This window comes from Budorcas taxicolor, chromosome X (genome assembly GCF_023091745.1).
Source record: "Budorcas taxicolor isolate Tak-1 chromosome X, Takin1.1, whole genome shotgun sequence".
NCBI classification, from domain to species: Eukaryota; Metazoa; Chordata; class Mammalia; order Artiodactyla; family Bovidae; genus Budorcas; species Budorcas taxicolor.
In genome coordinates this window covers 61,967,406-61,994,167 of record NC_068935.1, presented here as the reverse complement: position 1 = coordinate 61,994,167, position 26,762 = coordinate 61,967,406, and the positions used below count along the sequence as shown (strand labels likewise).

Below are 26,762 nucleotides of genomic sequence, written 5' to 3'. Positions count from 1 at the left end.
TGCCCATTAAGGATTTCTCCTTTGTTGCCAGAATAAGCACTGCTTCAGAAACTTATACTGCTGGAAAGCTTTCGTGCAGCCAGCGCTAGAGAAAAATGCTGTTGCTTAAAGGAGATTTAATCTCCCAAGATGAGATAATACCAACATGTATTTTCAGAGGAGATTCCTTTGAACCTATAGTCATGAGCATTTCAGGTTTCCTCTAAAACCTTCAGCCACTAAGCAAAGATCCACATCGGGAGGAGAAACTTGGAGGAATCTGGGCTCAATTACTTTACAAGATTGCTAGTGAAGATGTAGGTGATGGCAGTATTAACTAATCTCACTGCATTTATCCTTCAGTCATCCATTTATTAAGTATTTATTGAGTGCCAGATCTTGTGCCATAATTTATGTAACCTTTAGATTATATTTGCACTGTCTTACAGTGACCAATGACCTTATTTGACCAAGTGTTTTGGGACTTTTTGACAGACTTCCCAAATGCCAAATTTTAATTAAATTTCTTTTGACGTCCAGCTGACTTTACGGTTCTTTCAGTTCAGTTCAGTTCAGTTCAGTTCAGTCGCTCAGTCGTGTCCGACACTTGGCGACCCCATGAATCGCAGCACGCCAGGCCTCCCTGTCCATCACCAACTCCCGGGGTTCACTCAGACTCACGTCCATCGAGTCAGTGATGCCATCCAGCCATCTCATCCTCTGTCGTCCCCTTCTCCTCCTGCCCCCAATCCCTCCCAGCATCAGAGTCTTTTCCAATGAGTCAACTCTTCGCATGAGGTGGCCAAAGTACTGGAGTTTCAACTTTAGCATCATTCCTTCCAAAGAAATCCCAGGGCTGATCTCCTTCAGAATGGATTGGTTTAGGGAGCCCTTAAGGCATCTGAAGGAGGAATATTGAATTAGTTTCATTTGATATGTTGAATTACATGGGAAGTATTTCCAAAGGGTGATAAGCCTTCCAAGATTATACTGTATGGGTAAAGTTTACTATATGTCCTGGTATAATCTATCAGCCATAATTCTGGTTCTACCACAGCAACTTGATTCAGCTTCTTTGTCAACACATTGTGATCAGATCTTCAACCTTGCCTTTTAAGTCTTTAATAGACAGTTAAGCTGTGCTTTGCAAAACTGCTTAATCTTCATGCAAATTCATAGGAAGGTCTTTTAAACAGACATAGGTCAGATATATCGCTGAATTTGGTTAAGAAATTTTTATCAAACTGGTAGGAGAAGCAAATTTTCCCTCTCACTGGCAGCCACAGTGGACCTAGGGCGGTCTGCAGCAGAATCAGCAAAGTGACAAGACAATCTTACATTGACACTTACCCTTGAAGGGAGAGGGGATTTAGACTGTGCTATATGCTAGTACTTAAGAATGAACAGTGAAAGAGGAACTGTTAGCTGCTTAATTAAGTGAGTTATGAAGTACTGGCTTTCGAAAAACCTGGCTTTCGTGAAATACAATGAACGCCTAAAACCAAGGATTGCTTACTTTGCCCCTTGAAATAACACAGCTCTATTGAGAACAATCCCTTGGGGGCGTGAAGGTAAAATGAGAAAAAGTAAGCAACTCAGGGCAAGCGGTGATGCCTTTAGAGCAAAAAGAGGATGGCCCTCCATTACCAAATACCATTTTGCCAGGGTCTTTGTGACATGTGTTGTTCTTACCCCAGTTCTGGCTCCTTTTCACTTTGATGAGCGTAACAGAAGGCTTGGTTACTGAGTCAACTGGTGTATATGATTATAATGGCTAAGGTCTCTGTCTCGAATATTACTGATTTTGATCTATGTTTTCCAGATATTCAGAAGCCATGCCCCTTAAGTTACTCATGACCTAAAATAATTTGGTATATTATACTTCTGCAAGTCTGGCTACCAGACAACACGTCTCTCCAGACTGGTTTTCAGGCTTATTCTCCTGAATTCAGGTCCAGGCTGGTTTTCAGGCTGGTTTTCATTCTCCTGAATCCTTTATACAAAATCTTTCTTATATAAAACTCGAATTGAGGACTTGGAACTTGGGAGTATTTATAACTTGGTATCAATTCCCCAGTCAAGATAGGACTATGCCCCACTTCAACAGGAAACTGCTAGACAGGTTGTTGCCACATTCCCTGAAAGCCTTGGGGAAGGATGAAACGGAATTGGAGGTTGAAACCCAGACACCCTAAACACAAATTCCTCGGCCAAGTTTAAACATACTCATGTGTTATCCTCAAGACTGAGGAGTATCAAAGAAAAGGGGAGAATTGTAACAGAACACAGTGAGTTCAGCCCCTAGCACAGCAGCCGTCGCTCTGCATTATTACTCTGCACCCTGTTACCAGGCAATGGGTCCTGCTCAGCCCTTGCTCGGTGCCATAGTGGGCCCTGCCCATTGGCAACCAACTGGCAATGAGCGACAGTTAGTGGTCCTGCTCAGCCACTGGTGCCACAGTGGTCCTGCTCAGTCATTGGACAACGCAGCAGTGGGCCCCACCCACAAGCTACCAACTGTTAAGAAAGGATGCTTAGTGACAGGATTCAGACAACAGTGGAGTGGTGGTCAGTGAAGTGAAGAGTGAGGTAAGAGGCGGCTCTGGGCCTTCTCCCTGAGGCCCTCCAGCTCACCTGGCCTTAGCTGGAACCCCAGAGAACAGGCTGGGTGATGTGTCCTGTACGGCTCCAGAGCCCTCACCAAGGCCCCTCACTAGCCTTTGAGGCAAGCAGTGAACCTCTCCCCTGTCCTTATCTCTTTGATCCCGTAGCAGTGGCAGTCAGCCTCGGTTGCTGTCTGTGGGACCTGGTCTCTCCCCCTTGGGGAGTCCTGAGGAGACTGAGGGGCCACTTGGGTTGGACACCTGGCTCCTTCAGCGATGACAGATGAGGAGGGTCTGGCGACCTGGCCCTGAGGGAGTTACTGGCTGAGCTCTGCCTCCTCTTAGCCAGGCCCAGGACCTTGGAGGGTGAAAGTTGCTCCTTGGGACATTGCCCTTTCATATCGGGACAGAGAATAACATTTGTTTGGTAGAGATTTATAGGAACACCTCATCTGACCATGACCTGACCTCAAGAACAGAGGCTCTGACAAGAAGTTTGTAACAACTAACCACGTCCCTCCCTCAACTAGTGCTTTTAAAAGAGCTCTGATGAAAGCTTTCAGTAACATTGGGGTTTATAGGGCATGAGCCACCCATCTCCTCGCATGGCCTTATAATAAACTTTTCTCTGTTCCAAGCTCCAGTGTTTGAGTATTGTTTGGCCTTGTTGTGTGTTGGGCACATGGACTTGGTGATGTTCAGTGACAATCTACCCTTGCCTCCTTTGTCATACGTGAATTGACCGTATGCACCGGGCTGTATTTCTTGGCTCTGTCTTTTGTTCCACTGGTCTGTGTGTCTGTTTTTGTGCCAGTACCATACCTGTTTGATGACCATAGCTTTGTAGAGTCATCTGAGATCAGGGAGCCTGATTCCTGAGGCTCCTTTCTGAAGGTTGCTTTAGCGATCCAACCCTTCTATCTCAAGGTTGCTTTGGTGATTCAGGGTCTTCTGTGGCTGCTCCTACTAAAACTATGTGTTCAGGGCAGATGAACTACCAAGGCTACCTGTTCAGGGCTCTGTCTTCTGTTCCACTGGTTTGTGTTTCCATTTTCATGCCAGTACCATACCGGTTTGATGACCGTAGCTTTGTAGTGTCGTCTGAAATCAGGGAGCCTGATTCCTGAGGCTCCTTTTTCAAGGTTTCTTTGGCTATTCAACCCTTCTTAAGGTTGCTTTGGCAATTCAGGGTCTTTTGTGGCTGCTCCTACTAAACCTATGTACTCAGGGCAGATGAAGGCTCTCATGGAGCTGGTTGTCTCCACTCCTCTGAGATAGGAGGGAGTGGCAGAAAGTCAGTAGCTTACCGTGGAAGTATTTCAAAATGCAACAGAAGGGAGAAATAAATGTGACTCCCACATTATAAGTGAGATTTAACTAACATTTCTGTTTCAGAGTGGCATGCATTCCAGACTTGGGGAAGGAAGCATGATGAACCAATCCCTGGTTCAGTGGCTTAATTTCCTATCTTCTTTTGCATTTTCTAGATCCACTTTGGAGGTGCTCATGTCCTGGGTCTGTACAGTTGATGCTGTTTGACCCCTGAGAGAACTCTGTGCACTTCAGAAGCACCAAGCAGGGCGAAGGGTCTGACAGATGTGCAGTCTGAGTCTGAGAATCAACAGATCCAGTTTCAGAACCACACCTGCCAAGATCTGCATGCCAGGGGTAAGCTCTTCCCCTTTTCCTAAACATTTCATCTGGAATCAGTTCTCTATGCACCTCTGGATTCCAAGCTCGTGCTATTTAATATAGCAATGTGCTGACACCCAATATATCTGTATGCTGGTGGTCACCTCTGGCTCCCCTGGGTGCACAGGCAGTGGGGCACTGGCTCCCTAGGAAAGAAAAAGTGAAGCGTTCTCCTGGGATATGCCCCAAGGAGTACACAAGGCACAGGATGTCCAGTGACACAAACAAGGTCCCAGTCATGATATCCCCGCCTCCCCACATGATTGCCCTTTTATGCACAGTAGTAACAAATAGGGCTTTCCTGGTCGCTCAGATGGCAAAGAATCTGCCTGCAGTGCAGAAGATCAGGGTTTTATCCCTAGGTCAGGAAGATCCCCTGAAGATGGGAATGGCAACCCACTCCAGTATTCTTGCCTGGAGAATTCCGTAGACAGAAGAGTCTGGTGGGCTAAGTCTTTGGGATCACAAAGAGTCGGACAGGACTGAGTGACTAACACACACACAGTAACAAATAAGGCAAGGTGTTGGGTTTGGAGGGCTTATAAAACTCCTCCGGTACCCTTGGTATTTTCTCCTCACGTATCTGCCATGTCTCTAACCCCTAGGCACATGGATAAATAGCCTTAATACTTCCTTGCTTTATCTCTCATTAATGCTCTTTGACCAAGCCTTCCACTTTCACAAAAGGCATATGTCCCTCTCCCCAACCCGTCCTGACTCTTTTCTTCTTTTCCATATTCTAGTATTCTCCATTCTAGGCCATCGAAAAGCATCTTTCAAAGATTCGGGCAGAAAAGCACAGGCTGCACAAGCTGTTAATGCTTTGTAGTCATAGGCAAAGACTGTGGGCAAGCACACTGTTTAAGGGAGACCTGCCGTAGCTGTGGGTATGACGGCCAGACCCGTCAGCCTCAGCTAACTAATCCTTGGTGCCCAAGTTGAATCACGATGGACACCAGGTATGTCCTATGCGTTTGGAAAGGCCGCTTTTGGCCAGCCAAGGTCTTGTCCAGACCCAGCGTCTCACCACAACAGAAGAGAAAAAGGGCCCTTTCTCTGGAAGTTCAGATACTCTCAGTCGATGAAAAAATCAGAGTGCAAAAAACAAAGATAAAGACCCTAAAGGAGGCCATGATTGAATCCATCTCCACCTCACTAGCGGCCCAGCCGGAGCCCAGTGCCCCAGAAGAAGAGGAAATGGCCTACATATGTGCTATTACAATGGCCTGGGACCTTCTGCATAAGAATGGAAATTTCACTCCAGCAAGAGTCACGGGTGATCCAGAGTCCAAGACGCGGTCTCCAAGGAGACTGCAAAAGCAACATCGTAGAAGGTGTCAGGAGCCCAGTCGGGGCCTACGGAGGAGTGTGAGGAAAAGGAAAAGCTCCAAATCACCCGTGGTACCTTCAGAGAGGGAGGATGGCCCATATGGAGACAAGCCACAGGTGTGCACACCCATCGCCCCGATCCCAAGCAAAATGCAAACAGAGTCATCTCAGAGCTCCGGGGTGCACCCAAACTTCCCATCCCTTTCAGAAGATGACCATGAGAAAGAGGACAAGGAAAAGGGGGACGCCTCAAAAGTTATGTCCTTGCCCTGTACAGTGGAGGAGGTGGGTGTAGATGTTAGAGGTGGATGTGTGCTTCCGTCATTTACACCGGGTTTCATCCTCACTGTGCCCAAGGCTCTGGAAGAGGGGGCGCACAACACCTGCCCAAAGTCCCTGGCTGTGTCCCCTGAACGTGCTACCTCCTCGGTGAATGTTGACCCTGGAGAGGGCACGTGCAACTCAGGCTCGGAAGGTGCAGCAGCATCCTCCAGTGCCCCTAACCTGAGCCTGTGTAATGCATTCCGCCTGGCAAACAGAAAAAGGAAGCTGCAGGCCCCAGGGTGTGAGGAAGAGCGGCAAGAATCTCAGCCCTCAGCTGGCTCAAAGGCTATTAAGCCCACCAATGCCATCAAGGAGGGCGAGGGCAAGGAAGCAGGACAGCTGACAAGCATGGCGTTCCCAGAGGAGCTGTGTCCCATTGAGAGAGGAATGCTGGTCTGGTTTAAGTTTCAGAATCACCCATTTTGGCCAGCCGTGGTCACGAGTGTCAGCCCAACCGAGCAGACCGCAAGGGTGCTTTTGATTGAGGCCAACATGCACTGTGAGAAGAGCGGCATTCAAGTTCCTCTTCGAAGGTTGAAGCATCTGGATTATAACGGCAAAGAAAAGCTAATGAAGAGAGCCAGCAAAGTATACGGGGAAAGTGTGAACTGGTGTTTCTCACTGATTTCCAGCTACAGAGAAGGGCTTGTTCGCGGGTCTTTTGTGGGCTCTTTCCTGGACTATTATGCTGCTGACCTCAGTTACCCCATGAGGAAAGCCATTCAAGAAGGTGATCTGCAGATGGATTTCCCCAAGGTGAATTATTCTGACCTGGAAGATTCTGAGGAGGAGACCCCTGTGGCTGCAAAGAGGCACTGCAAGAGAATCCTCCCTGACCGGATGAGGGCTGCTCGGGACCGAGCCAACCAGAAGCTGGTGGACTTCATCGTGAAAAGAAAGGGGGCCGACCCGCATCTTCTGGACATCGTCAAAGGCAGGAAAGAATCCAAGTGGCTTGAATCATTTCTGAATTCAGAGAGGTACGTGATCTGCGTTGAAACATACCTGGAGGATGACGATCAGCTAGATGTAGTGGTAAGACATTTACGAGAAATCTACAAACACATAGACAAGAGAGCGCTGGCTCTGACGAGAGATGACCCAGTGAGCTTCCTTCTGGAAGTTCTTCTGCCAGAAGCAATCATTTGTTCAATTGCTACAGTGGATGGATTGGACTACAGGGAGGCAGAAGCAAAGTACCGGCAAGGGCCACCTGTGTATTACCGGGAAAAAGAACTCTTTGATAAGAAAATCTTGAAGAAAATAAGAAAGAGATCAGCCGAGAGGCACAAGGCTAAACTCTACCCCTGTGCCCAACAGGGCATCGGGCAGACTTCTCAGTCACACCAGTAGCAACAATCCCCGTCTGTATGAACTGCATGAGCCTCCCACTCCACACGGCATGTAAACACCTTCTGGAAATCCGAGGCCTCAGGAACACACTTGAATTCACTCTGGATCCATCTTCAACACCTGTGAGTGGCATGGTCATCGTCAGTTTCTTCTTCCCCAAACCCTCACACCACTAACTTGTTAAAATATTGTAAACAGCTGTACTTCCCTCTACTTGCCCAGATGTGTAGTTTTCCAGATATTTTTACCACGTGGCTTTTGACTCTACGTCATATGTTAAAGGGGGACATGCATTCCTTTATTACATGAAAAAGCCCTGTATTGGATACAAAGCAGCAATCGTGTTTAAGATCTAAGGCATGTTTCTTACAGAAAAGCCACATGGGTTTGCCATTCCTCCTGTGGCACATCGGTATCCACAATTGATTGGATTCCTCCTTAAGATAAGCCCTGGCTTTTCCCTGCCATGCTCATCCATTTGGGAAAATAAAAAGCCCTGAGAGATGAAACCAGTGTCAGAGATGTTTCCTGTGTACTACCACTACCTTCCAATGGTTCTTGGAAAAGCAGTCTGAAATCCAAACAAAGTTAACGGGTGATCTGCATGTGGTCCGTGTGAGGCTGAATGAAACCTCGGCGTGCAGTAAATGTTCTGTCAACCCCTGCAAAAATGTTCACCCTTGGCTCCCTTGAGATTCCATTTGTGGGAGGTGCTCTTCTTCAACGGCTGAATGGTTTCCCCAAATAGACAGACTCCTGGCTGTCTTCCTATATGACAGTGACTGGATCCCCTACATGCCATCATCTGTCCCCTTGTGGAAGATGACTACAGCCATCGTAGACTCAGGTTGACTTGTCTAGACCTGGAGTCCAGGCTGACTGCTTGGAACCCATCCAGTTGGCATAGATTGTAGCAAAGCAGGCGCTTTGCCCTCATCGACCCATGTCCTCCCCAAAATTGCAGTCATTTGTCCCAAACCTAGCAAGCTTGATCCTTTGACTTATTCATCAACTAGCTCCGACAGGTTCCAGCAGTGTAAGTGCAGAAGAGTAAGTCATTCCAGGCTTCCTGAGCAGTAGGTGGACCAGGAGGGTCTGGGAAATGGGTTACCGAAAAGTCTCCATTCAGCTAAACATGGCTGCTGTCAGAATACAGTGAAAGGCAGTTTAACAGGTAAATTCTGAAGCTCATGGATTGTTATCCTACCTTGAAACAAGATTTCATTATTACTATTTTTCTTTTTTTGGAGAGGAAGAAAAGCCAGTTTACTTTGTAAAACCCAATAGGAAAATAAACATTAAAGATTTAACGTGAACCTGAGTGTGTTCTTGTTCTTAGAAAGAATCAACTGTCACTGCCCCAGGTTCAACTCAGTTCAGGTCAGTCGCTCAATCGTATCTGACTCTTTGCAACCCCATAGACTGCAGTTCACCAGGTTTCCCTATCCATCACCAACTCCCGGAGCTTGCTCAAACTCATGTCCATTGAGTCGGTGATGTCATCCAACCATCCCATCCTCTGTCGTCCCCTTCTCCTCCTGCCTTCAATCTTTCCCAGCATCAGGGTCTTTTCCAATGAGTCAGGAAAAAATTTTAGCCCCAGGTTATGGGGATAAAATTACATGCCCATGTGATTTTTTTTTTACTTGCAAAGGGGAGCTGTTTTGATTCACAATAAAACCATTGTGTCTTTCACCTCAAACTTCTGCTTCATCACATTTCAGATGGAACATATTTGGACATTTATTGTACATAAATAATACTCCTCCTCCTCTAGGAGGAGTTCAGCCTCCTCCTGGCCCACATCACTTGCATCCGTTAGCAGCAATGAGTCTATTATCCAATGACTCTTTCACCTATGTTTCTCCTTAGCACAAACAAATACATATTTACTTACTCATTCTCAGCCCAGGTCATTTAATTCAGTGCTAAACCACACACAGTCCACACCCCGGGTGCTACACACCTGGTTACCAATGACTTGTGGTTAGCTGCTACTGACCATATCACTTGTGTGTGCTTAGTCACACAGTCGTGTCCTACTCTTTGCGATCCCATGGACTCAAGCCCACCAGACTCCTTTGTCCATGGGGATTCTCCAGGCAAGGATACTGGAGTGGGTTACCATGCCCTCCTCCAGGGCATCTTCCCAACCCAGGGATGGAACCCAGGTCTCCCAAATTGCACACGGATTTTTTACTGTCTGAGCCACCTGGGAATTTCTAAGTCCAAGGAATTTGAATATGGTGAAACACTAAAATTATATTTGGAAGCTTGGAGTCTTTGTCAATTCCAAAGCTACCTGGAGATTTCAAAAGCCATCTTTCAAGACCTTAACCTTGCACATGCCCCTCCATGACCTTGGTATGGCAGGTTCGCTGGAAATTGCTGCCAGCATTGACCTGCCAGAGTTTCAAACGTATTCCTCAGTATCACTCTGCCACTGAGACTCAAATGCAGCTTTCAGGGTCCCACCCTTGCGAGTCTGATTTGGGGATCTGGGCTGAGACACTGGCACCTGCATTTTCATATGCCACATGAAGATCTGGATGCTGGAGGTGCCGGCTGCCCTGTTTCATCTCAGATCAGCCCTGGGATCAGTGTGTAGACTCCAAAGTGCACGGAGCTCACTGAGCCTCCAACTTCCAGGCTCGCACTGCTCAGAGTCTCCAGACTAGCCTTTCTGACCGAGTGGTGACTTGACAGCCCTTCCCATCATGCCCCCAAGCCTCCCAGCTCCTGGCCCCGCCCCCATGCACAAAATGAGGCGAGCGCAGGCACCCCGAGACTGAGGCAAGATGGAGATGGGGTGGAAGCAGAGCAGGGCTTTCCGTAGCTCTTCTGAGAAAACCGTAAGGCTTCTTCCCACAAGAATGCTGCAAGAGCGCTCCCTCTAGGAGGTGATGTTGGGCACACGCGGAAGGACAATCACAGCAATGAGGGAAAGGAGCGAGAGAAGCATACCCACCAGGATATGGGAGGGATTGTTTCCCTGTAATCTCACATCCTAGCTCTAGCCCAAGAGCACATCTCATGATCTCCATTCTACTGATGAGGAATCAAAAAGGGAAGGGAATGGTGTTTACTGGGGTGAAATGGGTAATCACAAAACAAGTCAACTGAGCAAGAGAACTTGTTTGAGTGAGCCCAGTTCCATATTGAGGGCACTCACATGGAGAAGGGTGGGCAAGAGTGGGTGTCCCTTCCCCTCTGCTGAGGGCTGTGTGAGACCCCGCCTGAATGTTATACACACACTGTCCTATCCAAGCCTGCCTGCACACCTATCAGGGAGATATCTTTACTGTGGCCACCTCAGAGTTGCAGGAAATGGGATTCCAAAAGGTGGAGAGTATTGCTGGGGGTGACAAAGCTGACAAGTGTTGGGACTGGGCTTAGAATGCAGTCACATCAAACCCTGTACACTTAAACCAATGCTGGGCTGCTGTGTTTCTAGAAGTTTCTCCCCTGTCAGAACCACTTGGAGAGCTTGTTAAAGTTCAGAGTGCTGGGCTCCACTCCAGAAGTATTGAAGAGGAAAATTTAAAACTTACACCCAGCTAGAAATAACTAAATACTCCTTCTGCTCCTGTAACTCCGCTTGCTCTTTGCAACTCAGCTTGCTCCTTGCAAAGTCATGTAAGTTACGACTGTTTGGGAAAATGGAAACTTAAAACAATGCCAGGAGCTGCCTGCTTAACCATGTTTGTTTGTGTAAAAGTCAGGCACCCCCCTTCCCAACCGTGTCCTAACAGCTGTTCCCACTTGCACGAAACCCCTGGTTTAAACTAGCCTATTAACAGTCAGCACCGCCACTATAGTCTGATGTCATGCACTGTCTATAAAACCTTTGTAATGTTTTTGTTCAGTGCTCAGAGCTGTAAGTGTTAACTCCTCTGGACCCATCGGTGTAATAAACGTTAGTTCTCCAACTCTCTTGAGTGTGGTGCTTGGTTTCTCGACCATCAGACTTCTTCAACAGTATGGGGCCTGAGGATTTGCATTTCTGAAACTTTCCAAGGATGCTGATGTTTTGGTTCCTAGCCCTCTACCGCCTCTCACAGCGCCCCCTCAGCACTGGAGCAGCAGTGCTCTCAATACTGGAGATCTAGTCCTGCCTCCATGCTTTCAGACACTCCCTTCACCCCATCTAGAATGTTTCCTTCCAGGGTCACCTTAGAAAAATTCTCCAGGTCCACCCATAGAAGACTGCTTTCTCTGATCTGTTCTCTATCTGCAACAATCCACCCCACTCCCACGTTCTGTTGCTACTCCTTGTAACAATGACCTCATGGTTTTGTGTGTTATACGTAAGTTTGTCTTTATCTGTCCCCCATGCTGAGTTCTTAATTTTCCAAGGGAATGGCCTTGTCCTGTTTATCTTTTTATGCCCAGCTGCAAGTAGAAGCTTACAGAAATGCTTGTTCACAAACCCATGCCTCCACACTGCTAACTTTCAGGTCCCTCCATAGCCCTGGCCTAACCATTGTTTCATTCTGATCTTTTGCCATTCCTTTGACTCCCCAGTGCTGCTCCAGATTGCTTTCCACCCAGTAACAGCATCAGATAGGACAGGGGGAATGACTGCATCCACAAATGTAAAGTATGATTAATTATAACAATGACCAGCTTCAGTGTAATTAATAAATACGTTTTCAGGACCCAAGAAGTACGAAGTAACACTGGAGTTCTCAAAGCAGAGTCCAGGGAACCCTGGGAGTCCTTGAGACCCTTTCAGCTGGAATCTACAGGATCAAATCTCTCTTCATAATGCTGCTAAGATGTTTTTGCTTTTTGCACTTTTTCCCAAGGGTAAGGTGGAATTTTCCAGAGGCAACCAAAGTGTGATATTGTGGCAGGCTAAAGTCAGAAACAGACGTGATTTCCCAGCTCTCTCACATTAAGCCATACATCAAAGAGGGTTACAAAAATGTAAAGCAATGCCATTCTTTCCACTAACTTCCATCTGTTTTGTATAGATTTTTTTCATAGAATATGTTATTCATGTTAACATGCAGTGGTTTTATTACTGTCATCTTTAAATGAATAAATAATATTTTTAATTTCTTATTTTCAATTTCAATACAGTAAATATTGATATTTATAACCCACATAAACAATAACTCTTTGAGGTTCTCGATAAATTTTAGGAATGCAAAGGGGTCCTGAGAACAAAAAGTTTAAAGACTGATTTAATTTGATGCTCCACAATGGAATGAAGTAAAACATTTCTCAATGTATCTTAGGTGATTGGGGTGGCAGTCTTCACTGTTTTAACAATGATTTTATGTTTTTTTCCTCTTAATGATAGGACAGGTACCACAGAATTCAAATTTAGGCAGGCAAGCACAGAAGATTTTTGTAATCCATGCAAAACATCAGATGTTTGCACTGTTTCTATGATGTAACTTTTAAATTTTTCTTTTTTTTTGTTTTTATGTGGGAAAGGTATACATTAATAAATAAAATATGTGTGTGTGTGTCAGTCCCTCAGACATGTCCAACTCTTTGCAACCCAATGGACTGTAGCTCACAATTAAGTAAGACTTCATTGCCAGTCCCTGTTTGCCTCTCCAGCCTCTTTTGGTGTGCCAGGAACTCCCAGCACACGTGCAGCAGGGCACACATAGATCTCCTCTCTGACAGACTGGCAACACTTTCTCCCCTGGTGTCCCACCCTTTAACCCTGGCTGGGCCTTGAAGACCAAGCTCAGAACACTTCTTGTCCAGAGAGTCCCCGTGGATTCTCCCCAGACTGAGTCTCATGTCATCAAAGTTGATCTTCCTTGGGCCTACACACACACTCCATGGCAAGCATCCTCAGGCCCAGGTGCAGTGTGCTGCTCGAACATAGGACACCAAAGGCTACAGAGTCCTAAAGAGGTGCCCAGCCCTTAGTGCTCAACAAGGGCAGTTGTGTCCCTGCCACCACCACGTATATCAGGGTGCCTCTCCTCCAGCACTGACCCTTTCTCTCTGTGTGCCCAGATGGTAGCTCTGGTGCTGATCCTGCCAAACAGAGTAGCTACCCCAAGCTGTGAGTAAACAGGCCAGCAACAAACAGCCCCCATCTCTTAGAAGAAATGCACTGAGTGTGGAGCCCCTTGCTGGTAAACAAGGATAGAAAGGGACCCCCAGGATGTGTCCTTGACCTCTCCTCTGAGCAGGCGTGCCCTATGGCTTCCATCACTCTACTGGGGACCACCTGCAGGGCAGGCAAGATAATGCCACCCTCTCTCTATCCAGGCTCTTCTGCCCCTCCAAAAATTCCTCCTGGGAGGATTGAGGGATGCCTGGAGACCGGCATCAGCAGGAACTTGCTCACAGACAAAGCCCATGGCCCTGAGGTCTGACAGGCCTGCCCTGCATCCCCAGGTACCAGCGATCTTTGCCCCTTCCCTGGTGGGGCTCAGTTGTTCCCCAACATGTTCCCTGGCATGCCTCTTCCAAGACCTCCTGGAATCCACTTGGGCCACTCTACCTGTCAGCCATCAATCACCCTCTGGTCCCTCTAAATCAGCAGATTGACCTGGCATGGTTTGCAGAGAGACAACCAAAGTAGGGGGAGGGAGAGTAATGCACACCTCCCACCCCTCTCAGTGGTCCTTTCCCACGTGGCCAGGCTACTTCTTCATCCATTCCCAGAGCAACTCCTCTGGGAGGAGTCAGGACCCAACCCTGGGCCAACTCCTTGTCAATCAGACCCCAGGGGTGCAGAAACACAAATGGATACACACGTGTCCCAGCCCATGGCAATCAGGGCAGGGGTCTGGTGAGAAACCAGTGCCATCTTAACCCCAGGGCAACTCTCCAATGGGAACATGCCAACCGAATTGCCCAGAACATTTGCACAATGGTCCTCAGAGTGGGGTGGTGGAGGGCAAAAGCAGGAGGGCTGAATCAGCCCAGGCAACAGGGGACTTCTGGGAGTTTGCTCCAGCTGCTGTTGTCATATGGTAACGTGCAATGGTTAGGTGGGAAAGTGGTCGAGAGTGACCTTACTGTGCTTTTGTCTTTTTTAGTGGAGGGGGCAAGGGATGTGCCATGCAGCCTTTCCCCTGTGACCTAGAGTACTGGCCCTGGGTGGTGCTCCCAAGTGCTGCACAGATGTGACGAGAGGATGCACACGAGGAAGGGCTCTTTGGCACATGTGTAGGGTGAGTAGGGAGAAGCGGTGACCACCACTACAGCTCACATCTGCTTCTGTGTACACTGCTGCATGCTGACTCAGGAGCTGTGGTGGCCTCCAGCATAAAGAAATCACTTGCTTTTAAATCGAGATAGAATTGTCATTCCATACATGTCACTCTTTGGAAGTGGACAACTCAGGGGCATTTAGCACATTCCCAGTGTTGTGTAGCCTCCCTTCTGTCCAAGTACAAGATATTTTCCTCCCCCTCAAACAAGACCTAATTGGCATTAGGCAGTTCCCCTACAATTCTGGCCAGGCCCTTCTAACCACTAATCTTTCAAATTCTGGACATTTCACATTAATGGAATCAAACAATATGCTGCATTTTTCACCTGGCATCTTTCACAATGTTTTCAAGGTTCATCCATATTGTAGCATGTATTGGTACTTTTTATTGATTTTTTTATATGTATCTCTTCACATTTTATTTTAATATTATTTTTTAATTTATTTTAATTGGAGGCTAATTACTTTACAATATTGTAGTGGTTTTGCCATACATTGACATGAATCAGCCACGGGTGTACATGTGTTTCCCACCCTGATCCCCCCTCTCCCCCCTCCCCATCCCATCCCTCTGGGTCATCCCAGTGCACAAGCCCTGAGCACCCTGTGTCATGCATCAAAACTGGACTGGCAATATGTTTCACATATGATAATATACATGTTTCAGTGCAATTCTCTCAAATCATCCCACCATTGTCTTCTCCCACAGAGTCCAAAAGACTGTTCTATATATCTGTGTCTGTTTTGCTGTCTTGCATATAGTGTTATCATTATCATCTTCTAAATTCCATATATATGCATTAGTATACTGTATTGAAGTTTTTCTTTCTGGGTAATTTCACTGTGCATAATAGGCTCCAGTTTCATCCAACTCATTAAAACTGATTCAAATACATTCTTTTTCATGGCTGCGTAATACTCCATTGTGTATATGTACCACCGCTTTCTTATCCATTTGTCTGCTGATGGACATCTACGTTGCTTCCATGTCCCAGCTATTGTAAACAGTGCTGTGATGAACATTTGGGTACACGTGTCTCTTTCCATTCTGGTTTCCTCGGTGTGTATTACCAGCAGTGGGATTACTGGGTCATATGGCAGTTCTATTTTCAGTTTTTAAGAAATCTCCACACTACTTTCCATAGTGGCTGTACTAGTTTGCATTCCCACCAACAGTGTAAGAGGGTTCCCTTTTCTCCACACCCTCTCCAGCATATATTCCTTGTAGACGTTTGGATTGCAGCCATTCTGACTGGCGTGAAATGGTACCTCAATGTGGTTTTGATTTGCATTTCTCTGATAATGAGTGATGTTGAGCATCTTTTCATGTGTTTGTTAGCCATCTGTATGTCTTCTTTGGAGAAATGTCTATTTAGTTCTTTGGCCCATTTTTTGACTGGGTCGTTTATTTTTCTGGAATTGACCTGCAGGAGTTGCTTGTATTTTTTTGAGATTAATTCTTTGTCAGTTGGTTCATTTGCTATTATTTTCTCCCATTCTGAAGGCTGTCTTTTCACCTTGCTTATAGTTTCCTTTGTTGTGCAGAAGCTTTTAAGTTTAATTAGGTACCAATTGTTTATTTTTTCTTTTATTTCCATTACTCTGGGAGGTGGGTCATAGAGGATCCTGCTATTATTTATGTCAGAGAGTGTTTTGCCTATGATTTCCTCTAGGAGTTTTATAGTTTCTGGTCTTATGTTTAGATCTTTAATCCATTTTGAGTTTATTTTTGTGTATGGTGTTAGAAAATGTTCTAGTTTCATTCTTTTACAAGTGTTTGTCCAGTTTTTCCAACGCCACTTGTTAAAGAGATTGCCTTTTCTCTATTGTATATTCTTGCCTCCTTTGTCAAAGATAAGGTGTCCATAGGTGCATGGATTTATCTCTGGGCTTTCTATTTTGTTCCATTGATCTATATTTCTGTCTTTGTGCTGGTACTATATTGTCTTGATGACTGTAGCTTTGTAGTAGAGCCTGAAGTCAAGCAAGTTGATTCCTCCAGTTTCATTCTTCTTTCTCAAGATTGCTTTGGCTATACAAGGTTTTTTGTATTTCCATATGAATTATGAAGTTATTTGTTCTAGCTCTGTGAAAAATACTGTTGGTAGCTTGATAGGGATTGCATTGAATCTATAAATTGCTTTGGTTAGATACTCATTTTCATCATATTGATTCTTCTGATCCATGAACATGTTATATTTCTCCATCTATTTGTGTCCTCTTTGATTTCTTTCATCAGTTTTTTATAGTTTTCTATGTGGGTCTTTTGTTTCTTTAGGTATATATATTATTAAGTATTTTATTCTTTTCATTGCAATGGTGAATGGATTTGTTTCCTTAATTTCTCTTTCTCATTGTTATGTATAGGAATGCATGGGATTTCTCTGTGTTAATTTTATATCCTGCAAATTTATTATATTCATTGATTAGCTCTAGTAATTTTCTGGTGGAGTCTTTAGGGTTTTCTATGTAGACGATCATGCCATCTGTAAACAGTGAGAGTTATACTTCTTTTCCAATATGAATTCATTTTATTTGTTTTCCTGCTCTGATTGCTGTGGCCAAAACTTCCAAAACTGTGTAGAGTAGTAGTGATGAGAGTGGGCACCCTTGTCTTGTTCTTGACTTTAGGGGAAATGCTTTCAGTTTTTCACCATTGAGGATAATGTTTGCTGTGGGTTTGTCATATATAGCTTTTATTATGTTGAGGTATGTTCCTTCTAGTCCAGCTTTCTGGAAGAATTGATGCTTTTGAACTGTGGTGTTGGAGAAGACTCTTGAGAGTCCCTTGGACTGCAAGGAGATCCAACCAGTCCATTCTAAAGGAGATCAGCCCTGGGTGTTCTTTGGAAGGAATGATGCTAAAGCTGAAACTCCAGTATTTTGGCCACCTCATGCAAAGAGTTGACTCATTGGAAAAGACTCTGATGCTTGGAGTGATTGGGGGCAGGAGGAGAAGGGGACGACAGAGGAAGAGATGGCTGGATGGCATCACCGACTCGATGGTTGTGAGTCTGAGTGAACTCTGGGAGATGGTGATGGACGGGGAGGCCTGGCGTGCTGCGATTCATGGGGTCGCAAAGAGTTGGACACGACTAAGCGACTGAACTGAACTGGAGGTTTTTTTTTTAATCATGAATGGATGTTGAATTTTGTCAAAGGCTTTCTCTGCATCTATTGAGATAATCATAGGCTTTTATCTTTCAATTTGTTCATGTGGTGTATTACCTTGATTGATTTGTGGATATTGAAGAATCCTTGCATCCCTGGGATAAAGGCCACTTGGTCATGATGTATGATTTTTAAATATATTGTTAGATTCTGTTTGCTAGAATTTTGTTAAGGATTTTTGCATCTATGTTCATCTATTGGCCTGTAGTTTTCTTTGTTGTGGCATCTTTATCTGGTTTTGGTATTAGGGTGATGGTGGCCTCATATAATGAGTTTGGCCATTTACATTCCTCTGCAATTTTCTGGAAGAGTTTGAGTAGGATAGATGTTAGATCTTCTCTAAATTTTGGTAGAATTCAGTTGTGAAGCCGTCTGGGCCTGGGTTTTTGTTTGCTGGAAGATTTCTGATTACAGTTTCAATTTCCGTGCTTGTGATGGGTCTGTTAAGATTTTCTATTTCTTCCTGGTTCAGTTTTGGAAAGTTGTACTTTTCTAAGAATTTGTCCATTTCTTCCACGTTGTCCATTTTATTGGCATATAGTTGCTGATAGTAGTCTCTTATGATGCTTTGTATTTCTGTATTGTCTGTTGTGATTTCTCCATTTTCATTTCTAATTTTCATGATTTGATTTTTCTCTCTTTGTTTCTTGATGAGTCTGGCTAATGGTTTGTCAATTTTATTTATCTTCTCAAAGAACCAGCTTTTAGCTTTGTTGATTTTTGCTATGGTCTCCTTTGTTTCTTTTGCGTGTACTTCTGCCCTAATTTTTATGATTTCTTTCCTTTTACTAACCCTGGGGTTCTTCATTTCTTCCTTTTCTAGTGGCTTTAGGTATAGAATTAGGTTATTTATTTGACTTTTTTCTTGTTTTTTGAGGTAAACCTGTATTGCTATGAACATTCCCCCTTAGCACTGCTTTTACAGTGTCCCATAGGTTTTGGCCTAGACATCCTGGAATGTGAAGTCAAGTGGGCCTTAGAAAGCATCACTGTAAACAAAGCTAGTGGAGGTGATGGAATTCCAGTTGAGCTATGTCAAATTCTGAAAGATAATGCTGTGAAAGTGCTGCACTCAATATGCCAGCAAATTTGGAAAACTCAGCAGTGGCCACAGGACTGGAAAAGGTCAGTTTTCATTCCAATCCCAAAGAAAAGCAATGTCAAAGAATGCTCAAACTACTGCACAATTGCGCTCATCTCACATGCTAGTAAAGTAATTTTGAAAATTCTCCAAGCCAGGCTTCATCAATAACTGAACTATAAACTTCTATATGTTCAAGCTAGTTTTAGAAAAGTCAGAGGAACCAGAGATCAAATTGCCAACATCCGCTGGATCATTGAAAAAGCAAGAGAGTTCCAGAAAAAACATCTATTTCTGCTTTATTGACTATGCCAAAGCCTTTGACTGTGTGGATCACAATAAACTGTGGAAAATTCTGAAAGAAATTGGAATACCAGACCACCTGACCTGCCACTTGAGAAATGTGTATGAAAGTCAGGAAGCAACAGTTAGAACTGGACATGGACCAACAGACTGGTTCCAAGTAGGAAAAGGAGTACGTGAAGGCTGTATATTGTCACCCTGCTTATTTAACTTATATTCAGAGTACATCATGAGAAATGCTGGGCTGGAAGAAGCACAGCCTGGAATCAAGATTGCTGGGAGATATATCAATAACTTCAGATATGCAGATGACATCACCCTTATGGCAGAAAGTGAAGAGGAACTAAAAAACCTCTTGATGAAAGTGAAAAAGGAGTTTGAAAAAGTTGGCTTAAAGCTCAACATTCAGAAAACGAAGATCATGGCATCTGGTCCCATCACTTCATGGGAAGTAGATGGGGAAACAGTGGAAACAGCGTCAGACTTTATTTTTTTGGGCTCCAAAATCACTGCAGATGGTGATTGCAGCCATGAAATTAAAAGACGCTTACTCCTTGGAAGAAAAGTTATGACCAACCTAGATAGCATATTCAAAAGCAAAGACATTACTTTGCTGACTAAGGTCCATCTAGTCAAGGCTATGGTTTATCCTGTGGTCATGTATGGATGTGAGAGTTGGACTGTGAAGAAGGCTGAGCGCCGAAGAATTGATGCTTTTGAACTGTGGTGTTGGAAAAGACTCTTGCTAGTCCCTTGGACTTAAAGGAGATCCAACCAGTCCATTCTAAAGGAGATTAGCCCTGGGTGTTCTTTGGAAGGAATGATGCTAAAGCTGAAACTTCGGTACTTTGGCCACCTCATGCGAAGAGTTGACTCATTGGAAAAGACTCTAATGTTGGGAGGGATTGGGGGCCAGAGGAGAAGGGAACGACAGAGGATGAGCTGGCTGGATGGCATCACTGACTCGATAAACGTGAGTCTGAATGAACTCCACGAGTTGGTGATGGAATGGAGGCCTGGCATGCTGCAATTCATGGGGTGGCAAAGAGTTGGACACGACTGGTGACTAAACTGAGCTGAACTAACTGATAGGTTTTGGGTTGTTCTGTTTTCATTTTAATTCGTTTCTATGCATATTTTGATTTCTTTTTTGATTTCTTCTCTGATTTGTTGGTTATTCAGCAGCGTGTTTTTCAGCCTCCATATGTTGGAATTTTTAATAGTTTTTCTCCTGTAATTGACATCTAATCTTACTGCCTTCTGGTCAGAAAAGATGCTTTGAATGATTTCAAATATTTGAAGTCACCAAGGCTAGATTTATGGCCCAGTATGCGATCTATCCTGGAGAAGGTTCCATGTACACTGGAGAAAAGATGAAATTCATTGTTTTGGGGTGAAATGTCCTATAGATATCTATTAGGTCTAACTGGTCCATTGTATGATTTAAAGTTTGTGTTTGCTTGTTAATTTTCTGTTTAGTTGATCTATCCATAGGTGTGAGTGGGTTATTAAGTCTCCCACTATTATTGTGTTATTGTTAATTTCCCCTTTCATTCTTGTTAGTATTTGCCTCACATATTGTGGTGCTCGTATGTTGGGTGCATATATATTTATAATTGTTATATCTTATTCTTGGATTGATCCTTTGATCATTATGTAGTGTCCTTCTTTGTCTCTTTTCACAGCCTTTGTTTTAAAGTCTATTTTTTTCTGATATGAGTACTCCTGCTTTCTTTTGGTCTCTATTTGCATGGGATATCTTTTTCGAGCCCTTCACTTTCAGTCTGTATGTGTCCCTTATTTTGAGGTGGGTCTCTTGTAGACAACAAATATAGGGGTCTTGTTTTTGTATCCATTTAGCCAAGTTTATTCTTTTGGTTGGGACATTGAACTCATTTACATTTAAGGTAATTATTGATATGTATGATCCTGTTGCCATTTACTTTGATGTTTTGTGTTCGAGTTTATACATCCTTTCTGTGTTTTCTGTCTAGAGAAAATCCTTTAGCATTTATTGGAGAGCTCGTGCTGAATTCTCTCAGCTTTTGCTTGTCTTTAAAGCTTTTGATTTCTCCTTCATATTTGAATGAAATCCTTTCTGGGTACAGTAATCTCTGTTGTAGGTTTTTCTCTTTCATCACTTTAAGTATGTCCTGCCATTCCCTTCTTTCCTGAAGAGTTTCTATTGAAAGATCATCTGTTATGCTTATGGGAATCCCCTTGGGTGTTATTTGTTGTTTTTCCCTTGCTGCTTTTAATATTTGTTCCTTGTGTTTGATCTTTGTTAATTTGATTAATATGTGTCTTTGGGTGTTTCCCCTTGAAGGTTTATCCTATTTGGGACTCTCTGGGTTTCTTGGACTTGGGTGACAATTTCCTTTCCCTTTCTTAGGGAAGTTTTCAACTATTAGCTCCTCAAGTGTTTCTCATGGTCTTTCTTTTTGTTTTCTTCTTCTGGGACTCATATGATTCGAATTTTGTGGTGTTTAACATTGTCCCAGGGGTCTTGAGGTTGTCATTTCTTTTAATTCTTTTTTTTTCTTTTTTTTCCTCTCTGATTCATTTATTTCTACCATTTTATCTTCTACCTCACTAATCCTATCTTCTACCTCTGTTATTCTACTGTTGGTTCCCTCCAGAGCATTTTTTATCTCATTAATTGCATTATTCATTACATATTGACGCTTTTTATTTCTTCTACGTCCTTGTTAAACCTTTCTTGCATCTGCTCAATCCTTGTCTCCGGGCTGTTTATCTGTAACTGCCTTTTGTTTTCAAGATTTTGGATCATTCTTACTATCATTATTCTGAATTCTTTTTCAGGTAGATTTCCTATCTCATCCTATTTTGTTTAGTTTGGTGGGCCTTTATCCTGTTCCTTTACCTGCTGATTATTTCTCTGCCTTTTCATCTTGTTTAGATTGCTGTGTTTGGAGTGGCCTTTCCATATTCTGACAGTTTGTGGTTTCTTTTTATTGTTTAGCTTCCTCACTGTGAGTGGTGTGAACAGGTGGCTTGTCAAGTTTTCCTGGTTAGGGAAGCTTGCGTTGGTGTTCTGGTGGGTGGAATTGGATTTCTTCTCTCTGGAGTGCAATGAAGTGTCCAGTAGTGAGTTTTGAGATGTCAGTGGGTTTGGTGTGTCTTTGGGCAGCCTGTATATTGAAACCCAGGTCTATGTTCCTTTGTTGCTGGAGAATTTGAGTGGTATGTCTTGTTGTGGAACTTGTTGGCTCCTGTGTGGTGCTTGGTTTCAGTGTAGGTATGGAGGCTTTTGGGTGAGCTCTTATAAATTAATATCCCCTGGAGTCAGGAGTTCTCTAGTCTTCTCAGGTTTTGGATTTAAGCCTCCTTTCTCTGGTTTTCAGTTTTACTCTTACAGTAGCCTCAAGACTTCTCCATCTATACAGCACCAATGATAAAACATCTAGGTTTATGATGAGAAGTTTCTCCACAGTGAGGGACACCTGGAGAGGTTCACAGAGTTACATGGAGAAGAGAAGAGGGAGGAGGGAGATAGAGGTGACGAGGAGGAGATGAGGGGGAATCAAAAGGGGAGAGAGCAAGCTAGCCAGGAATCACTTTCTTATGTGCTCTACACAGTCTGGATCCCTCAGAGATGTTCACGGAGTTACTCAGAGAAGAGATGAGGGAGGAAGGAGACAGAGGTGACCAGGAGGAGAAAAGGAGGAATCAAAAGGAGAGAGACAGATCTAGCCAGTAATCAGTTCCCTAAGTGTTCTCCACCCTCTGGAACACACAAAGAGATTCACAAAATTGGGTAGAGAAGAGAAGGGGAATGGAGGAGTTAGAGGCAACCTGGTGGAGAAAAAGGAGAGTCAAAAGGAGGAGGGAGCAATCAAGCCAGTAATGACACTCCCAAGTAAAAAATGGGTACTGAAGATTGGGTTCTTAAATGTACAATTTGATAACAAATACCAAAAAGCAAAAATTTAAAATCTAGAGTAGAGGTTCAGTTTGGTTCAGCTGCTCAGTCGTGTCCAACTCTATGAGACCCCATGATTTGCAGCACTGCAGGCCTCCCTGTCCATCACCAACTCCCAGAGTTCACTCAGACTCACGTCCATTGAGTCAGTGATGCCATCCAGCCATCTCATCCTCTGTTGTACCCTTCTCCTCCTGCCCCCAATCCCTCCCAGCATCAGAGTCTTTTCCAATGAGTCAACACTTCGCATGAGGTGGCCAAAGTACTGGAGTTTCAGCTTTAGCACCATTCCTTCCAAAGAAATCTCAGGGCTGATCTCCTCCAGAATGGACTGGTTGGATCTCCTTGCAGTCCAAGGGACTCTCAAGAGTCTTCTCCAACACCACAGTTCAAAAGCATCAATTCTTCGGTGCTCAGCCTTCTTCACAGTCCAACTCTCACATCCATACATGACTACTGGAAAAACCATAGCCTTGACTAGATGGAACTTAGTTGGCAAAGTAATGTCTTTGCTTTTGAATATGCTATCTAGGTTGGTCATAACTTTTCTTCCAAGGAGTAAGCGTCTTTTAATTTCATGGCTGCAATCACCATCTGCAGTGATTTTGGAGCCCAGAAAAATAAAGTCTGACACTGTTTCCACTGTTTCCCCATCTATTTCCCATGAAGTGATGGGACCAGATGCCATGATCTTCGTTTTCTGAATGTTGAGCTTTAGGCCAACTTTTTCACTCTCCTCTTTTACTTTCATCAAGAGGCTTTTTAGTTCCTCTTCACTTTCTGCCATAAGGGTGATGTCATCTGCATATCTGAGGTTATTGATATTTCTCCCAGCAATCTTGATTCCAGCCTGTGTTTCCTCCAGTCCAGCGTTTCACATGATGTACTCTGCATATAAGTTAAATAAGCAGGGTGACAATATACAGCCTTCACGTACTCCTTTTCCTACTTGGAACCAGTCTGTTGTTCCATCCAGTTCTAACTGTTGCTTCCTGATTTGCATACACATTTCTCAAGAGGCAGATCAGGTGGTCTGGTATTCCCATTTCTTTCAGAATTTTCCACAGTTTATTGTGATCCACACAGTCAAAGGCTTTGGCATAGTCAATAAAGCAGAAATAGATGTTTTTCTGGAACTCTATTGCTTTTTCCATGATCCAGCGGATGTTGGCAATTTGATCTCTGATTCCTCTGCCTTTTCTAAAACCAGCTTGAACATCAGGAAGTTCACGGTTCACGTATTGCTGAAGCCTGGCTTGGAGAATTTTGAGCATTACTTTACTAGCATGTGACATGAGTGCTATTGTGTGGTAGTTTGAGCATGATTTGGCATTGCTTTTCTTTGGGATTGGAATGAAAACTGACCTTTTCCAGTCCTGTGGCCACTGCTGAGTTTTCCAAATTTGCTGGCATATTGAGTGCGGCACTTTCACAGCATCATCTTTCAGGATTTGAAATAGCTCAACTGGAATTCCATCACCTGCACTAGCTTTGTTCACAGTGATGCTTTCTAAGGCCCACTTGACTTCACATTCCAGGATGTCTGGCTGTATGAGTGATCACACCATCATGATTATCTGGGTCATGAAGATATTTTTTGTACAGTTCTTCTGAGTATTCTTGCCACCTCTTCTTAATATCTTCTGCTTCTGTTAGGTCCATACCATTTCTGTCCTTTATCGAGCCCATCTTTGCATGAAATGTTCCCTTGGTATCTCTAATTTTCTTGAAGAGATCTCTAGTCTTTCCCATTCTGTTGTTTTCCTCTATTTATTTGCATTGATCGCTGAGGAAGGCTTTCTTATCTCTCCTTGCTATTCTTTGGGACTCTGCATTCAGATGGTTATATCTTTCTTTTTTTTCCTTTGTTTTTCACCTCTCTTCTTTTCACAGCTATTTGTAAGGCCTCCCCAGGCAGCCATTTTGCTTTTTTGCATTTCTTTTCCATGGGGATTGTCTTGATCCCTGTATCTTGTACAGTGTCATGAACCTCATCCCATAGTTCATCAGGCACTCTATCTATCAGATCTAGGCCCTTAAATCTATTTCTCACTTTCACTGTATAATCATAACGGATTTGATTTAGGTCATATTTGAATGGTCTAGCGGTTTTCCATACTTTCTTCAATTTGAGTCTGAATTTGGTAATAAGGAGTTCATGATCTGAGCCACAGTCAGCTCCTGGTCTTGATTTTGTTGACTGTATAGAGCTTCTCCATCTTTGGCTGCAAAAAATGTAATCAATCTGATTTCAGTGTTGACCATCTCGTGATGTCCATGTGTAGAGTCTTCTCTTGTGTTGTTGGAAGAGGGTGTTTGCTATGACCCAGTGCATTTTCTTGGCAAAACTCTATTAGTCTTTGCCCTGCTTCATTCCACATTCCAAGGCCAAATTTTCCTGTTACTCCAGGTGTTTCTTGACTTCCTACTTTTGTATTCCAGTCCCCTATAATGAAAAGGACATCTTTTTTGGGTGTTAGTTCTAAAAGGTCTTGTAGGTCTTCATAGAACCATTCAACTTCAGTTTCTCCAGTGTTACTTGTTGAGGCATAGACTTGGATTACTGTGATATTGAATGGTTTGCCTTGGAAACGAACAGAGATCATTCTGTCATTTTTGAGATTGCATCCAAATACTGCATTTCTGACTCTCTTGTTGACCATGATGGCTACTCCATTTCTGCTGAGGGATTCCTGCCCGCAGTAGTAGATATAATGGTCATCCGAGTTAAATTCAACCATTTCAGTCCATTTAAGTTCACTGATTCCTAGGATGTCGACGTTCACTTTTGCCATCTCCTGTTTGACCACTTCCAATTTGCCTCGATTCATGGTCCTGACGTTCCAGGTTCCTATGCAATATTGCTCTTTACAGCATCAGACCTTGCTTCTATCACCAGTCACATCCATAGCTGGGTATTGTTTTTGCTTTGGCTCCATCTCTTCATTCTTTCTGGAGTTATTTATCCACTGATCTCCAGTAGCATGTTGGGCACCTACTGACCTGGGGAGTTCCTCTTTCAGTATCCTATCATTTTGCTTTTTCATACTGTTCATGGGGTTCTCAAGGCAAGAATACTGAAGTGGCTTGCCATTCCCTTCTCCAGTGGACCACATTCTGTCAGACCTCTCCACCATGACCCACCTGTCTTGGGTTGCCCCACGGGCATGGCTTTGTTTCATTGAGTAGAGGTTAGACTCTCAAAAATACAATATTAAAAAAAAAGCCACAAAAATGATAAAATATACATATGAAGTTTGCTTTAAAAATAGGGTCTTTTTTGTTGCAAGGTAATAGTAGGTTATAAAAATGAAAATTAAAGGAGTAATAGAGGACTTAAAATTAAAAAGTTTAATTTAAAAATGATAATTGTAAAAATATATCTAGGAATTTCTCTGGAGCTGTTGTGGTCAGTTCAGTTTCAGATAGTTTCTTGATCCTGCTTAGACTTCTCAAGATCTATAGGCCCCTTCCAATTTAGTTGGTGCTAACTACAGGGTTTTAATGTGTTCCACCTGTCACTTCCAAGTGGTTCCCTCTGTTTATTTTAGCTTCGGTTTGCTGGTCTCTTCAGTGTCTCATTTCTGCCCTGACACAAGGGGGTGAAGGTGGTCACTTATTTAGGCTCACTTATTTAGGCTCACTTGTTCATTCGTGCTGTGGGGAGGGAGGAACACTGCTAACAAATATCACTGGCTGTGTGGGGAGTGCTCGCAGTGTCTCGGCTGCACTGGGTTTTCCCCTGCTCACGGTGTGTGGGCTTTTCCAGTCTACACTTCTCAGGCTCTA

The 26,762-nt window shown here is 43.8% G+C and overlaps 1 protein-coding gene across 1 annotated transcript; it reads left to right on the top strand.

Moving 5' to 3' along the window:
• Positions 1-5,405: 5,405 nt before the first annotated feature.
• LOC128069465 (PWWP domain-containing DNA repair factor 3B-like) lies at positions 5,406-7,280 on the top strand. Its single transcript, XM_052662653.1, has one exon. The coding sequence runs from the start codon at positions 5,406-5,408 to the stop codon at positions 7,278-7,280; it is 1,875 nt and encodes a 624-aa protein (XP_052518613.1).
• The last annotated feature ends 19,482 nt before the right edge of the window (positions 7,281-26,762 follow it).

Bases quoted from the DNA above. Each gene is read 5' to 3' on its own strand.
- LOC128069465 (XM_052662653.1), top strand. From the start codon at position 5,406: ATGATTGAATCCATCTCCACCTCACTAGCGGCCCAGCCGGAGCCCAGT.